This window comes from Mugil cephalus, chromosome 1 (genome assembly GCF_022458985.1).
Source record: "Mugil cephalus isolate CIBA_MC_2020 chromosome 1, CIBA_Mcephalus_1.1, whole genome shotgun sequence".
Lineage (NCBI taxonomy): Eukaryota > Metazoa > Chordata > Actinopteri > Mugiliformes > Mugilidae > Mugil > Mugil cephalus.
The window spans coordinates 13,211,824-13,229,364 of record NC_061770.1 but is presented as its reverse complement, the minus strand read 5'-3'; the positions used below and the strand labels follow the sequence as shown (position 1 = coordinate 13,229,364).

Here is a 17,541-nt window from a genome sequence, read left to right as displayed (position 1 = left end):
GGGTTGGGCTTCGGAAGGAGGAGTATGCCACGACTTGATAACTTTTACACCGACTTTACAACGCCGCTCCGTCTCACTTCTGACTCTCATCCTCCTTGTCACTATTTCAGCCTTGGAAGGTGACCAGTCTCCTGTCGAGAGGGATCAGATGGGCGAGGGGAGCTGTGCCGATGGCTTGACTGTGCCTGCGTCAGTGTCCGTGGCTGGCAGAGGGACTAAAGGGCTGCTGGGTCAGGGTGAAGAGGCAGGATCAGGGGATAGAGTCCTGCCAGAGCACGGCGCTTGGCCCGCTCAGGGGTTCGCTTGCTCCCTGTGCAAACGGCTGTTCAGCAGCCTGGAGCATCTCAGGGAGCACGAGTACCGCCACACCCTGTCTCTGATGGCCTTGTCCCTGGACTGGCCGAGCATGCAGGGCCCCCACCACCCGCAGGTCCAGCCCCGCCACCAGCCACAGTCCCAGCCCCTCCACTTCCACCAGTCCCTCTACCGCCCTGCGGTGGCCGAGGCCGCGCCGGCACGCTACCTCTGCTCTCAGTGCCCCGCCAGCTTCACCCTCAAATCCAACGCGGACCGCCACGAGAAGACCATCCACTTCAAGAAGAAGCTGATGCAGTGCGTGTACTGCCTGAAACACTTCAGGGACCGCACGGACCTGCACAGGCACCTGTCGTCCGTGCACTCCAAAGAGAGAGGGCACACCTGCCCTACCTGTGCCAAGGCTTTTAGCACCCAGAAAAACCTGGCGACACATGTTAAAGTGTGCTGCCAGGTGGGGTCAGTGCCAGGGGCTATACTCGGAGGCAGCACCGGAATGGAAATTTCTCAGGGTGGGGTCATAGACCCACTGTGGCAGCTCACTCAGCAGATGAAAATTGACAATCATAATCGCAGCATAAATGTGGAAAACTGAGAGCGGATCTCCAGGCTTCAGGTCGCGCACATTCTGAGCCGTCGTTTGGCGTAGTTGTGTTTTTTACGCTCATGCCAAAAAAAATGCTCTGTAGTGTCATTGCACTGACAATGCAAGAATTCCTTTCAAAACCAAATGTTCTGCTCACACAGTCAATCAAGGGACTTTTTTTTTTTTTTTTTACAGCTTGTTGAATTATATGTCCTTTTTATTTTTTTTTAAGGATGACTTAATAGAAATGAGACAAACTACTCTGTGTCAAAATGCACGATTGCTATGCAAAACAGTTCCCAGACTGAAATTATACATGGAAGATGTGTAAATAGTTATAGTGAGCACTGCCTGGACAGTGAACAGGTGAATTACTTTCTACTGCGGTGGTGGCAAGAGAGAGAGACGGGGGGTGTCTTTCCACCTCCCCAACCTAAACCACTTGTCTGGCTTTCTGTCGCCAGTCACCAGTCTGTCTCAACTCTTCTCTCCTTTTTTAGGCAGAGAGATCTTTATCTTTGTGTCCACCCCTGCATTACCAGCACACAGACATTCAGACAGAGTTCAAATCTGCTTGGCACGACCGGGACTTACAGCCCACACAACCACACCACCTGCAGGAACTTTGTGGCACTGCAGCGCGAGGACAGAATTCAAACCAAAATCAGACTGAGTGTAGCAGTGGTAGTGCGCCCCGTCAGATATTTTAAAATAAATAAATAATTAAATAAAAGAACTTAAATAGCCACCGAAATATTATATTGGTGGATGCTTTCCTTTTGCACAGAAGTCTGAAGACAAAGGCTGTCCACCTCCACCGAACACGCGAAAGCTTGTCCTCTGGTCTGACGTGACTACCTCCAGAAGCCAGATCAGTGCAGATGGAGGGGATGTGCTGAATGAGACAAAGCCAGCTAAAACAAAAGACCAGAGAGGGTGGGGGTTGGGTGGGTGTCGTTTTCTTGTTCTCCGTCCATCTCTCGAATCTCGGAAGTGGCCGAGTGTGGCTGGAGCTGGACAGTAATTGGTCCTTCACGGCTCCGGCCCCCTCTTAACCCCCGACCCCTCGTCTGTAGAGGAAGTGGGGACCGGGGGGGCAGATGCCCTTTAAACCAGATGAGCTTAATGATGTCACAGCCGCTGACAAGATAAGAGTGGAGTTGCGAGCGCAGCGTAGAAAACAGGGAACCGAAGAGAACAGGAGAGAAGAGGAGAATAATTGGGGAGGAGGTGAGGGCCGAGTTGGGCGGAGTGACGCCGGCGAGCAGGCGCGGGGCTGTGGGATGCTGGAATCAGCGCAAACAAATGGCTTGAAAATTGTTGCTAATGTAAATTCACACCAATTTCTGCCAGTTAGCAGCAGTGGGAACAAGATATTGTCTTGACGTAGCCCATTTTTAAAGATTTACTGGGTGCACCCATACCACGAATACTAAAGGGGAATTATGAACCGGTGTTTACCTCTAATCATAATAATTACTCCAGCACATTAAAATGTAATACCTGAGTGTTTGGTAAAAGCTGAACTGGTGTCTACTGGGAATCGTTTCCCTTGCTGGTGTGTCTGAAGTGTGTGTTTGTGTGTATGCATATATATATATATATATATATATACACAGGGAACTCCCAAATGCCAAAACCGTTTGACAAAAAGTCATTCTTTCAGGTAGCACACTCTGTCCCAGCCAGCAGCTGAAACACACTGGCATGCTCAGAGAAGCCAGGAACTAATCAGGAACTCTGCAGAGCCAGTCATTTACAAAGAGAAATGGAAAATACTGTGCGTCCGTTTGTCCGTGTGTGTGTGTGTGTGTGTGGGGGCGCACGTGCGCGTGTGTGTGGCATTTCAGAGTTTGAATAAAGTGTTGCTGTAAATGCTGAACGATAATTCCAGATTCCACTCTTTCTCACTGAACCCCATGTACTGTACAGAGATCTTTTTTAAGAAAAAAAGGAAAAAAAAACTAAACAAACAAAAACAGAATGAGATACCGCTTGTAGATTTTATGCTGGAATTAAACTGTGATGGAAAAATGTGAAAACTTTGCCGCAGTTTTTTTTTTCCGTCTACGTGGGCGTCTGTTATGTACACATTCACACATTCACCGCAATATCTCCTCTGAGTTTTTTCTCTTTTTTTTTGTTGCCTCGAAAAAAAAAAAAAAATCTCGATGCCTAAATTTGTTGTGTGCAGTTCCTGTTCAGTTCTTTCGTGTTTTTTTTTTTTTTTTGTCATCACGCTGTCAAATGTTTTAAATCAGAGCAGAAGTCGATTTGTAAGGTAATTATGTTGTGTCACTTTAAGCTTTTGCCCCCTTCAGCGGTGTGTTCGAGCCCCTCCTTTGTGTACAGTAGATGTGCGCAGTGTGTGTTGTGCTTTTGTCCTTACCCTTCATGGCCACATACTCTGTTCCTTGGCTGCAAAGTTTGTCATCGGCGAGAAGCGCGCGCGCTCTGCGCGTAGACAGCCTACTCGGATGCCCTTCACTTGGCTTAACTACCATTCAAGTCTAGACTTGAGATAATTGGCTTAGCAGACATATACAAGATTGAATGAATATTAGTTGTTTTCTTTATTTCTTTGCTATAGCCTCCCTTTGTGTGATTTTATTTCCCTCCCTTTGTGTGGGTGATTTTATTCCCCTGTCAGTGTCTATGTTTGTCTTTCTGTCTGCTTTTGCTGTCCATAGTAGAGACCCTCTAGAGCAACTAAGGCAGACTGACTGTTGTGTCATGTGTTTATAGTATCTCTTTGCCTTTATTGCTTTAGCATGGAGGAAGAGCTGTTGCCAGGGCAACTGTAGCTTTGACTGGGATTGGGGTGGCCATGGGAATTGATGGTACATTTCTAGATCGCGCTGCTAATTAGATGAAATAACTGAAAAGTAACGTCTCCGTTTACTTAAATGAGCTTCATTCAACATTAATATTTTTTTCTTCTCTCTCCTCCTCCTCCTCCCCCCCCCCCCTCCCTCTGTCCCCACGTCTGTCCCCGCAGTGAATGACTTCACGGTGATCCGTAAAAAGTTCAAGTGCCCCTACTGCAGCTTCTCTGCTATGCACCAATGTATCCTTAAGAGGCACATGCGCTCTCATACTGGCGAGAGGCCCTACCCCTGTGAAATCTGCGGCAAGAAGTTCACCAGACGGGAGCACATGAAGAGGCACACACTGGTGAGTGCACTCGTGCGACGGGGGCCTTTAGGGGGCGGTAGATTGCGGCGCATCCGCAGCCCAGCTCGAAGTTTTGAAACTGTGCCTTTGTGTCCCACAGGTGCACAGCAAAGACAAGAAGTATGTGTGCAAAGTGTGCAGCCGAGTCTTCATGTCTGCAGCCAGCGTGGGAATCAAACACGGCTCCCGTCGCCATGGCGTCTGCGCCGACTGCTCTGGCCGGGGCATGGCCGCCCTGCTGGACCACAACGGGGAGGTGGGCGGCGACATCTCCCCGGAGGAGGAGCTGTACCCCGGCGACCGCTTCCACGATGACCAGGCGGAGTGTGACGGGGACGGGGAGGGGGAGGAGGAGATGATGGTCGAGGGGGACGCGGAGATGCTCGGGGAGGGTGAGGAAGAAGGGGGGAAGTGGAAGGACTCAGGGATGACCGCTGAGGCGAACGGCGCACTGGACAATGAGAAAGAGGAGAGCGACTCCTCGGCACAGGAGGGGGAGCAGCAGAACGGGAGTGAGAAGGACTTTGCCTGGATCTCATAGGATCCCTCAGGCTCCTGTTCGTGGCTCGTGAAACCAATCTCTGAAGATCCCCCGTGATCTCTCAGGCAGAATCCTCTGCTCTCTTTACCCATTCGTCCCACCGCGGACAGGCCTTCCTTTGAATGGAAATGCTGTAGGGTGATGCGCGACAATGATCTAAATCCAACACTCAAATGCACGCACACACACACACACACACACACTTATTCTCAACCTTGACTGCCATAACAGAAGAAGAGTGATCAAGAGACGGCTTCTTGAGTGCAAGGCTTTTTCTGCTTACCTCCTTTACTTCTGATGCAGTGTTTTAGTGTTTCTTTTTCTAGAGGGTTCAGGCCTGAGTCCAGCAGTTTTCTACTCTGTCACAACAGGAATCAACGAGAACGCTGCCAAGGACGCGGCCAACGCTAGACTGCAACTTTGTATGTTTGCCATCACAATCACCATGGAAACCAAGGATCACTGACAGTGTAGGGATATAGCCAGGAGGAGGAGGAGGAGGAGGAGGAGGGGTGTCTTGATCCCTCTTCGGCTGTAATGTTTGTGGGGAAAGTGTCTCTCTGTGAGTGAAGGGAGAGTCTGAATCTATTGCAAAGCTATGTGTGTCAGAGGACCGGGCAGCCCGACGGCACACTGTTGATGCAGAGTCCTACTGCCACAGACTTGCACTTTAACGACAACTGACTCCTATCAAAGCCCTGAACCCGTGGTTTACATTTTTGATCTGATCTTTACTTACCTAAACAACTCGGTGACCGCACCTACCTTTAAGGATATACTTCATGTCCTCTTGACTGTTATCACGACATAGATATCACTGAATCTTTGTGCAGATTGCTGTTTATATAGCCTATGCCTCTCAGCGGGGCCCTTAATCTTTTTTCTTCGCCTGAGTTTACCACCCGGTTTCTATCGATTCCATTCCAACGAAAACCTGGAGATTTGACAAATGTACATAGGATTTCTTTCGGGGAGTTTAACAGGGGGGGAAGCGAAGGCTGCGCGAGAGAGACCGAAAGACGCTTCTACATTACGCAGTGTTAGGGTGTCCTCGCACACGAAGAGGACACCAGCTTCCTCGCTCCGAGAACTCAAACTCCGAACCCAACGCAAGCACACGACGGTCACGCACGGGCTACACTAAACGACTCTTTCCGTCTCTCTCGCTGGTCAAGCTTCTCCCACACTGGAGTTTGTTGTTGACAGGACCTGAGAGCCCAGCCTCTCACACCTAAGGAGGATCTGCCTTCGTTTGTGTTGTTGCTGTATTTTTTGTTTTTTTTTTCCTCCTTCAATTATTATTATTGTTTATTTTTTTTCCCTCTCTTTGTCGGGTCATGTACCTCCAGTTCCTGGATACAGAATATGCAGACTCTTTCCACAGTTAAACCTTTTCTTTTTGGCGATCTACTTTCTCCGGCTTCGTGAGGTTAAATAAAAGAAGAGGATCAAAATTGTGCTTGAAATTTCAGAGTTTGATATTTGTAGAGAGTGTAATATTAATTTGCTATTTATTGAAGAAAAAAAAAACCTGTTTGTGGATTCCTAAGTTTTTGAGAAATCATGCCCTCCTCCTCCTCCTCCTCTCCCTCTATCTCCCCCTCTTTCTTTGCGTGCGTGTTGGGAGGAACAGGATGGGTGTTTGTATGCAAGAATGAGTGTCCATTGTCCAAAAATAGTCTATATTGATTTTTCTTAAGATTATTTCCGTGTCTTTTGGCAAAGTTATCGACAATTCAAGTGAGACAGACGACGTCGTCTTATTATTATGAGTATCAGAACTATGATTACTGTTGTTGATGTTACTATTATTAATTATTATTAAGTGCTGGATGCTAAGCTTTATCGTGTGTTCTTTTTTTGATATTTTATATCTTGTATAAGAAGAAAAAAAGAGCTTTTATACTTTGCCTTGTTGTGGACAGCAAGCCATGGGGCTTTTATCAACCTTTTCTTGTGCCAGTTTACGCTTTTTCTGTCGTATTTGCTTTTTTTTTTTTCTTTAAATCAAAGGGGGGGGAAACACATTCACTGGTGTTGATCAGATATTGATTGAAGCATATTCGGCAACACGTTTTTTTTTTCTTTCTTTTTGCATCACTAATGTACACTAATTGATCAATGTCGAACCAAAAACAATCTTGTATACATGAAGTGCTTTCGTTTCGCGGTCTGTGTGTGCAGGTGCTTTTGGATTTATTGTTGTGGTAAACAGTTTTGTTGTTGGGTTGTTTCTTCTTTTTTTTTTTTCTTTTCTTTTAACCCTGTCACTATTTGTCACAGTTTGGGAAAAAAAAAAAAAGAAAAAAGGTGCACACGTTATGGTATTTTTGTGAATCTGAAGGGCTGTGTGAAAGGACCGGCTAGCTTTTGAAGACCCGCATATTAAAACTGATTATTTCGTTTCTTTTCTGGTTTCTACTGTCTCACGCCTTGAACGACACACAATCAAAGTAGTAATGCAGCGTGCGGACGAAACGCCGACAGTAGAGCGTTGAGTCTACATGCTGTGTTTCTACACGCCAGGATTACACTGGCTTTACTTCATTTACCTAAAGGGAAAGTGAATAGTAGGAACTCTGGGAAACATTTTGTTCCAGTGCTGGTCTCTCTCTCACACACTCACACACACACACACACACACACACACACAGACACACACACACACACACCAGGTGCCATGGACTGCACTTCCCATCAACCCCTGCTGAGAAACTCTCAGTCCATCGATGCTCTCATGACTGTCTTGTTTGTGTTATTTATTGCGTGTCTTTTTGTTTGACCCTTCTATCAACTTGTTTTCTGGGGTGGCAAAAAAAAAAAAAAAAAAAAAAAAAGAAAGAAGAAGAAAAAAAAAGAAGTCGAAAGACAATGGGGTGGAAATATTTATGAATGTCAAATGGTGGGTGTGGAATGAGCCCACGATCAAGTGACAAATCTCTGTCCTGTGGGTTGCGGCCACTGAGAGACAACTGGATGTATGCGTGCCCCCGTCCCCTCCCCCCGTCCCCCGTCCCCTCCCCCCGTCCCCCGTCCCCCGTCTCCTCCCTAGACCCCCAGCTCTTCTCACGACCTGTACTGTACGTCTTCTTCCTCATTCTGGGTTGTGCTTCAGGAAAACGTCCACCATCAACCCCTCAATATGTGCCTCAATGACATTTCACCTGTGTGCTTGCGAGAGTGTGCTTGGTTTCCGGGAGACAGAGGTGGATAGAGATTACCGAGATGCGGCTGATCAGATTAGAGGCGCAGACCCCCATTTCCTTTTCGGGGATGAAAAAAAAACTTTCAGAGACAAATCAAGACGGGCGACCAGATTCTCCTCCCCACCGCGTGTCGACGACCTTTCGTGCCCTGATTCCGTGGTCTTAACTGCATGCCTGTGTTCATTTTGTCATACCAAAGCGACATCTTTCGGCATCTGCACACAACTGTCTCATTCCACACGATGCAAAACTGGAACTGTTTGCTCTATTTGCAGATGAATATGGGTATTCTTAGACGTGTACAAATTGCAATCCTCATTTAGCCTGTATAGCTTGATTCACACGTGCAAATCATGAAGCCATAGATATGGGTATATCTATATTATACTATATTTCAAAATTGGCGCTTTTTACTTTAGATTTTGTTCTTCTACTAAGAGTGATGTGTGTATACCTTCATATATATGAATTTATATTACTATTATATATTATTTATTTTCTCTCAAGTTTCTGAGGGTCTTTAATTTGTAAAAGGTCGCACTTGAAGCTTGAGGTTTGTTTATTTTCATTGGGAATATTGTTCAATATGATACTGACTTTATATTGATTATCATAATCCTGTGTTTGTAACAAAATGTGCTAAATAATCAAAAAAAAAAAAAAAAAAAAAAAAAACCTGTCCTGTTTTTACACCTGTTTTGTTTCGGGCAGATTTAAGTGCTCTTGTGCGGATATTTTTTCAGTTGATAGTACTGATCACAAAACATTTTTACAGTCAACCATGAGCCTCCTGTTTTTGATGTTGGGGCGGGCCAGCCTGGCCGTCCAAGCCTCTTTCTAACTTCATGTTTAGTGGAAGAATTAGCTTGACTATTATTTGCAAAAACCAATCAGTCTCAATAAATTTTGAAATTGCTGCTGTAAAGAAGTGACCAACGTGTGACTTGCCTTTTGTCTCTGTGTCTGTGTGTGTATGTGTGTTGGGACGGGTGTTGCCAAACCCTCTTTTGTCCACAAGGGGGAGGAATAGACAAGTCAAAGAAAGCAAATCTAGAGGAATGCATCCGCTTGGTTAAGCTTGCATTGCCACATTTCCCGTTTTTTTTTTTTGTTTTTTTTTAAATGAAGAAGATTGTCCATGGTTACTCGTGTTGATATAAATAAGTGGATATAGCAGACGTCTTCCATTCAGGTTTATTTTCTTTCTGTCACATTACATCACATAGATCACATTATCAGCATCATACATGGTCATCCATCTTTTCAAGCCCTAGTTGTAGGCTTGACATTCATACAAATACTCCTTGAGTGCACCACTCCTCAGAAAGTGCTTCCTCCGTGTGTGTGGGACTGCTGATGAAGACCAGAGGCCGAGCCCACACACAGGAGAAATCTTGCCCTCCAGTGAAGACCCGAGGCTGACGTCATGTTTTCCCTCACAAAAAACAAAAAAAAAACAACAACAAAACAAAACAAAAAAAGCGCACTGTGTGTGTCGGGCTGCAGTGAGCATTTTACACATTTGGAGGAAAACAACCTACATTAGCCCTGGGTTATCAGATACTGAGAGGGGAAATCGAACACATAAAACCCTTCAGTGTTGTATCTCCAAACAAACAAACAAAAAAAAAGAATAAGGAAAAAATGAGCGATGCTAGACATGCAAAACAACCTCAAACCAGACCAGACAATCAATGAGAAAACTGAAAAAAAAAGAAGCAAAGGTTGGTTTTTACAGCAGCCAAGTGTAAGGCTGAGTAAAAAACGCAACAGGGGGAAAGAAATGGTCATCGAATGAGAGAAGTGACAGACAGACGGGGTGAACACTTGGACGAACAATAAGAGCACGGTCGAAGGAGCAGAGAAGTGAGTGGAGCTGCCATTGCAATGCAAAACATGTGATTTGGAAGTAGATCTATTGGCTTTGCTGCTGCTGGTTTACATACAAATGAAAACTGACATTCAAGAAAGCAGCACATCAATTTTGACATATTTGGAAAAAAAAAACAAAAAAAACAAAGGCGCTTTTTTTTTGATGCACATTTCAAGGGTTTTGTTTAGCTTAATATACTGGGTAAAGGCTTGGGTGGGACCACAGTAAAGCTGGAGAGCACGAGAACAGGAAACAAAAACATGAGCGGAGAAGGATCGCGGTAGTGAGAAGGAAACGGGAAGGACGTGCCTTTTAGGAAACAAGTGGAAGACACTAAAAGCATGCTGTCTGTTGGAATGTGCGGGGCAGGATAAAGTCTCCCACAAGGTTAAACTTTCCATGGTGACCGAACGTCGAAAGGTTATCCCGCCTAACAACAACTTAACGTCACAAGCACAAACAACATCCACGGTAACCACACGTATTCAGAGAAAAAAAAACAAAAAAAAAGAAGCTACTATTTTGGCAGGGTGAAAGACAAAATGGCAAAAGTGTGAGAAAGCGGCCCAGATACCATCAAAAAACAAGTTAGTTCTTGTTCCATTGTAAAGCATCTCATTGCACAAAGTATGATAGTAAAGCAATACTGCATGGTTGTGTTACTTTATATGATTTAGCAGTGTGGCGACAGCTGTCTGTGGGTGTTAAAAATTTGGATACCAAAGTTGGAACGCACTACAGGTTCACTATAAACTAGCCAGCAACTATAACAACAACAAAAAAAAAGACTTTTTTTTTTTAAAGGTTTTACATTCAACAGGTTTTCTTTTTCTCCCCTTTGCCTATAAGCTACAATATACATTGAATATTTTCACTACAGCTTCTCAATCAACAAAATGAAAGAAAAAAATATTCTGAGCAACTGTACTGTAAAAAAGTTTCCTTTTCATATAACAGAGAAACAACAACAGACAAAATAAAACAACATATGAAAAAAAAAAAAAGCCTCACGGTTCTCTTTATGTTGCATATGTACAAGAAAGCCCTGAAACTTGCGAATCCATCTTTATCGTCACTGCGTGTCTCGTGTCCGTATACTGTTAAATCACCAGTTTATCTACACACACACACACACAACGGTCAATGTCAATCTCCATCCTGTGCTTTTCAGGTGAATGTTGTAACAGGTGATCTGTGTTTGTTTTGTTTTTTTTTGGCCGTGGGTAGCCAAGCTGCACTCAAAAAACCGAGATCTTACAGATCACAGGCTTAGGGATGTAATCGTCAGAGGCCAGTCTAGTGCGGCTCTGAAGGAAGGTGGAACCGTTAGTGTAACGTGTGCTAAGAGTCCACTTCTCTGCCAGCACGAGCACCGGCCTCCGACCCTGCTGGCCGAAACCGAAACGCGCTCACGCCGAGGATGGAGAGAGACCTGATGGGTAGCATGTCACACTACATCAGCGACCAAACCAAAGACATCTAAATTAAAAGTGGTATCCAGCACTAATAACAGTATGTACACGTTACTGCCTCAGCTCAGTAAGTTTTAAAAGAAACAGGAACTTGTGTTAAGTCGAGGAAGCACACGGCTGAGTTTTATGGATAAAAAGTGTAAGCGTTGTGAAAAAAGACTCTCTAATGCGTGTGTTATCCAGACGATAACGCACGGCTACTGACTGAAACTGGCGGCTTCCCATCGCTGAGACAAGGCTGGTGCTGTGAGCGGCCCTTGGCACTCATCCAAGGAAAGGCAAAGTGACTGACAACTACCGAGTACCTCGCTGTACTTCCAGTACCACGCTCCTAAAACTGCCAGCACCATTGTGTTTAGTACAATAAATCTGACACAGCGAGCGAGACATCAACTGTTAAGATCACCTTCTAATAATGGAGAACCCCAGAGTTTCACGAACCCCTTTCCCTGACACCCCATTGCTTCCATCGGGCAGTGACGATACACCCAAAGGAACCCTTTCACTTAAAAATGTGTGAATAGAAAACATCCATGTATAAAAACATGTGTTTGCGCAGTGCAACGTAGTGCAATTTCATTAGGTCAGTACACCTTTTCCTTTTTGTATTCTTTTCATTGGCACTTGGTGAAGTTGGTGAACTTTGTGACTGGAAGAGGCCTGTTGACCTAGCTTATCTGGGATTCAAACTGGAATAAACACTTTACAGGGAGGACACATATTCAAAACAACACGGCGGTCGATTACAGGAACTGGATGAGATATTATTAACTACAACAGCAGCCGCCGTGTGTGCTTAATGTTGACTTCACGCATTAGCTCTCATCGAGAAACGATAGCTGGCCACCCGTCACGTGGTATCAGCAGACAGCACATGTGACCCTGTGATGGCAGAGGACATCACGGGTGTTTCTATGGAGACGGAGGTCTGAAGTCGTACTGTACCTCAGTCAAGGAGTGAGCTCAAAGACGGCCAGCTCATGTAGGAGAGGACAGGCACTCTGTGTTTGTCATGGGTTGCTACTGAGATCAGATCAGCTCAGTGTCAGGAGAGCAGAGGACACGCGCGAGAACCAACGTTTAAAAAGCTGCGAACATACAGCATGAATATATAACTCTGTTGTAATGAAACGATCTTTGAGAGCGTCTTTCCCTGAATTAAGGGTCTGTAAGGATCGAGGGGAGTGTCATATTTTGTAGAAAGTTGTTATTTGGGGCTAAAGAAATAAAGGTTTTGACTAGTTTTTAAGGTTTTGGGGAAGAAGGTTAACATCGTGAAGATGACTAGTGTTTAAATCTAAAAAAAAAAAAAAGATCAGGTCAGAGAACATTAATGACGACTAGTCATCACTAATAAAGGTAAAAGTAGAAAAGGAGAAAAAAGCTGTTCTGGGGAGCTCTTAATTCACACCTTTACAACAGACTTCTACTTCAATCTTCCACATCAACAATGAGACATCAGTCTCCATCCATGTCATTAAGCCAATCACAAGTGCCTTTGACTGTGGAGGTTTACAATTTGTAACTGGTAACCTTTAAAAAGGGACAGCGCATTTTAGAAAATACTATAAAATTATTATTCTTAATTGTCACTTCCTGTTGTATATCCTGATAAAGACAAATACAAAAGTTGACGGATCATTTTTTAAAACTAACAACTACCTTTAGACGGTCAAAACTGCTGGAAAAACTGGTAAAAGGGGCCGTATCAAAAAACTAAGATTCAAAGATTTTACTATTACAGGCCTATACTGTGAAGTAAGACTCCGTTTTGGTAAAGCATGTTTGATCCTTGATTCACTTGTATCAGTTTACAGTTTACCACTTAACTGCTCTGCACTGACTTGATTTGATTCTCACTATTATTAAAATGTTACATCAGAGCGAAATATCTTTTTAAAGGATGAAACACAGTTAAAACACTGGAAAGTCTGGGATTTTATCAAGTTTCTGTAGGTTCGGATACTTAAAATTAATGCTGGTTATTGGCAATTATTCCAAAGACTGGGCAACCTCTCCATCTTAAACTGGTGCTGATTGTTGGGTTACAACCTCTATGTTATTCACTACATACGTACATAATTTACACCAGTCAGACGGTGGGTTAAAGTTTCAGAGGACAGTTATCATTCATGTATCACTGTGGTAAACAATCTCTTTAAGAACATCCGCTGTCAAAATAAAAGAATGATACTTTCTGCCTCAACACAGGACTCCATAACAACAACAAAATAAGAATAGACAATATTAAATGCTGTAATTTTGCTGATTGCACAGTGCAACTACTAGTCGCTTCAGCTAGTCATTGCTGAAAATAAACTATATAAGAAATAGCTACCCTCTCTCAGGCATACGCTGGGGTTACAGTGATACTCTAAAAGACGGCTTATTTCTTCAAGGTGCATATCGCTAGGGTAGAAGTATAGAGAAGAAGAGAGAGAGAAATATATCTCATATATTGTGTACAACTTTCAAAAGTATTTTGGAACGACAAGGGAACACTTTTTGTACCACTAGATTTGAAGGGTTTTGTGCAGCTTTGCAAAACTACAGGAAGTATAGCTGGCTGTGTTGAATCTGAACAAGTTGTTTGATATTGAGCAATATGTACACAGACATGCAGTCAATATCCAGTAAGACTGCCGAAGACAGTGATTTTAGAGCTTACACCAAAACTGTCGGTTGTAAGTGAACAGGCTTTTTGCATTTGGTAGGTCTGAAGTCCCTTAAACAGTGACAATGAGAAACGGATATGCTACGGGCGTCTTACCCAGCATCTGGTTCATCTTGTGTTAACTCTTGGACAAACTCTTGTGATGATCCATCTCACGGGTAGTAGCTTACATGTTGCTCTGATAATGAACAGAGTATACCAAAAAAGCTTATCTGTAGTCTTTAAACATTGTCTTGAGTTGAAGCAAGTGAAAAACAAAAATCAAATCAGAAGGTTCAGAATCTAATTTAAATGTTTCTTTTTTTTTCTCTTTTTCTTATTCGTCAGCAGAGTGAAAATGTCTTAGAAAAAAAGTTTCCAAACCTGCATTAAGTTGTTTTTTCTTGATTTTTTTTGTGTTTTTTTGTTGTTTTTTTTTTTTTGTTTGTTTTTACCCACCAGTTTTATTTTCTCTTTTGTGGTTGGAAACAGAAGAAAAGAGATGATGCGCGCCCTTGCTGAGCCGGAGGAGGAAGCAGCACCAAGAACTCCATCGAAGAAGAAATCTCCCCTCATCTGGACGCTGGAAGGGTCCACCTAGCTGTCGCTCCGAGTGAGGGAGCGCTCACCTCACAAACCGGGGAAGGGGACTGGATTAGTCGGTGAATCTCTGACAGGCTTTTTTCCAGCGACAGGCTGTGCACCACATGTCTCTCTTCTCCATGCCGTACACCTTTCTGCACTTCTTCGCCTCCCCACGGGGTTTCCTTGGTAACAGCAGATGTGACAGCGTAAGGACATGCACACAGACATCCAGACACCCACCCGGGGAGGGGAAAAAAAAAAACCACACACACATATATGTACAATAGGTTCACAGGCACAGAAATGTGTCCGTGCGTGTGTTGGTGCATGCACACAATGATTCAGTACAGGACGATGCTGAAGATTTCATGTACAATAAGTGTAGTTTCTTTTTATTTGATATTTGATTTGATATGATTCATCACTGTGCAGAGCAATGCAGAGCACAGACACAATTTAAACAGCAGCTGTAGCAAACTAACCACTTGTGTGTAATAACAAGGTTTGCAGGAAGTTGCAACTTGCATGAACCCTCAACATCAGAGCCAACTTGTAAGCAAATGTCAAGAAACACATTTTGGTGTTTTTTTTTGTTTCCTTCCGTATATTTGATCAGTGGCACTTAACAATCCTTACACAACCAGTCACACAGTCACGGAGGCACACCACACACACACACACACACAGCCGATGGATGATGCGTACCTGGTTCCTGGTGTCGACTTAGGTGCTGCCGTTATTAAAGCGGGGTTCTTGTTGACAGTGGTGTGTGCGCCGGCTGCCGGCTGCCGCTTTTCACCGATGCTAACTGTCCGGACATGAGTCACAGGCCCCTGGTGGAAAATTGGAAAGACGCTTTGAATGTATTGCTGAATAAAAAAAAAAAAACTGACTCATTGAGCCTCTGTCGTGTCTGGTATAGGTTTTCTCAAACACAATGAATAGAGATCATTTTCCCGCCAGAATAAACGACAGCTGGCTCAATAGTAAAATATTGCACATAATGAAACATGCACATGCCTTTGTCTGTTATTATATATTATTTCGCAGCTCCAGTAACTCCAACAGCGCTTTATATTGTGAGCGGTGACTCTCTCAAATTATCCAGTCGTATGCAAAATACTGAACACCCCTGGCTAAATTGCATATTTTGTTGGTCTTTGAAATAAAAGGACGTAAACACAACCCCTGCAGCTGGAGGATACCCCCCCCCCCCCAAAAAAAAAGCCTCTCCTCAAATGTCAATGCACAAGAATGTACAAGAAAGTGGCATGTGAGAAAATTCAGCCACCCCACGTCAGCTCAGTCTAATGTTTGCTTTCTTCTCCTGTGATCGTTGCTTTTACTGGCGGAAAAAAAAAATCTTTATTGCCCTTGAGTTCCAAGAGCCAGAGTGTCACCTTGTGGAGCGCTGTGCTGCACTGTGAAAATCTATAAGCCTCCTGTGCGAGCAGGAGGGAGACACAAGTAGATACAGTATAGCACAGTTAGTGATGCAGACTCCGTGTCGAACACCTCATGCACAGGTCCACATAAAGCATGTGACCAAACATGCGAACAAACATTTAAAAAGTGGCGCTGGAGTGGCTGCCCCCTCGTACAAGTCAAGATCAATTGATGTAAAAATTTGTCTGGAGAACCATTAAGGCGTCCCTGCAGCGGCTGCCTGTCCGTTTTATTACTGATTTTAAAGTCCTTTTATTGGTTTGTAAATCTTTAAACAGTTCAGTGCCTGGGGACGTCTGATGTGCTTTTAAGACGGTCCTCCTACATCCCTCAGGTCCGCTGACTCTCTCCTGGCTGTCCCATGAGCCAAGGCTCTTGATTCAAGGCGGGGCTGCCTCCGGCCGTTATGGTTTCGTCATGAACCTTTTAACTTTAATATTATACAATGAACATACTCCCTAATTTGATGCATACCAAATAATAACATTAACTTCACATTAGTCCTACACGTGTGGCAGCACGTACTGAATCGAAAAACCCGAGTACTTTATGGCACATATGCATGCACACTCGGTTTGTTTTCTTTAACTTTAAACTCTCGGCATCCTTGAGCTATAGAAAGAAATCGTGATGAGTCTCAGTAAAAAAAAAAAAAAAAAAAAATACATTGTGGTATCAACAAGCAAGGAGAGTGGAAAAACACAGAGTGACAAAAAAGCTTAAATGGCAAAAGCAGTTTAGGATAAAAAGGCGTGAGACAAAGCCTCACTCACCAGGACGCCTTTAAAAATGACAGGAGGGGACTGCCACGACACACTGATGCCATTCCCAGTCCCAGTTCCAGGCCCAGGCCCGATCCCATTACTACTGCCTATCCCGGCCAGCTCAGGACCCACTGGGATACTCACTGGAGCAGTGGCCTGGAACGTGGACAACCACCCCCGCACAGCCAGGAGAGGACACAACAGAAACAACGAGGGACAGGAAATGTGCAGAGAGAAACAGACGAGAAGACAATACAGAAGAAAGAGGTTGTATTATTAGTAGGGATGGCATTTCTCCAGCTTTTAATCTTAAATGGGACTTCAAATTGGTCATGCATCAGACATCAAAACTGCCAACGACTTCGTTTTCCTTCCCATAAACAGAAGATTTTAGAGTAAACAAGGCAACTGGAGAAAGTGGCTCAAATTTGCTTTTAAAGACAATAGAGCAGAGAGTATGCATACAGTAGAGAAAATGAAACATGAGAAGCAGTCATTGCATTTTTGCCTTCGTATCCATACCGTAAATCTATTTTTATGTGCATTTTGTGTTGCCGTGGCAACTGAAGGTTCAGTGTTAGTTCAAACCACCGCAAAGGACTGAATTCAACCTTGATTATTTTAAATATTTTGTGCTTTAACTGAAACCACTTCGTTTTACCTCCAAGAGAATATAAATGAGGGGTGGGCATGAACTGGTATAGCAAGCGGAAAGGAGAAGAAGAGGGGGGAGGCACGGATGCCCAAAGCAGCACAAATAAGGTGTTGCAAGAAGGGACATAAGTACAAGTGAATCTCATAACTATAAGTTTGCTGCCTTCAGAAGAGTATGGAAATATATTCTGACTTCATTCTTCGTGTGAACTTATGTTAATGTTTGCAGCAAAGTTGCGACTCTCCTCCTGTTTTGTACTCCCACACAGGTG

General features: G+C 44.0%; 2 protein-coding genes across 6 annotated transcripts in view; one reads left to right on the top strand and one right to left on the bottom strand.

Annotated features, from left to right (window-relative positions):
• The window catches only part of zbtb46 (zinc finger and BTB domain containing 46), a 58,235-nt gene extending 51,213 nt beyond the window's left edge, over window positions 1-7,022 (top strand). For 2 of the 4 annotated variants that reach the window (XM_047593655.1, XM_047593647.1), the window contains exon 7: window positions 111-2,943. In XM_047593655.1, coding sequence (XP_047449611.1) covers window positions 111-910 — 800 coding nt within the window. In that variant the 3' untranslated portion in view covers window positions 911-2,943. Of the gene's footprint in view, window positions 1-110; window positions 2,944-3,899; window positions 4,076-4,175 lie in introns of those variants that run through there. The other 2 variants (XM_047593672.1, XM_047593664.1) reach the window with 2 other exon arrangements.
• Window positions 7,023-9,002: 1,980 nt separating this feature from the next.
• slc2a4rg (SLC2A4 regulator) overlaps window positions 9,003-17,541 on the bottom strand; it is a 34,421-nt gene continuing 25,882 nt past the window's right edge. Inside the window, exons 7-9 of one of the 2 annotated variants that reach the window (XM_047593685.1) lie at window positions 16,625-16,771; window positions 15,111-15,238; window positions 9,003-14,587 (exon numbers count right to left, since the gene is read on the bottom strand). In XM_047593685.1, coding sequence (XP_047449641.1) covers window positions 14,476-14,587; window positions 15,111-15,238; window positions 16,625-16,771 — 387 coding nt within the window. In that variant the 3' untranslated portion in view covers window positions 9,003-14,475. The remainder of the gene's footprint in view (window positions 14,588-15,110; window positions 15,239-16,624; window positions 16,772-17,541) is intronic. The other variant, XM_047593693.1, reaches the window with a different exon arrangement.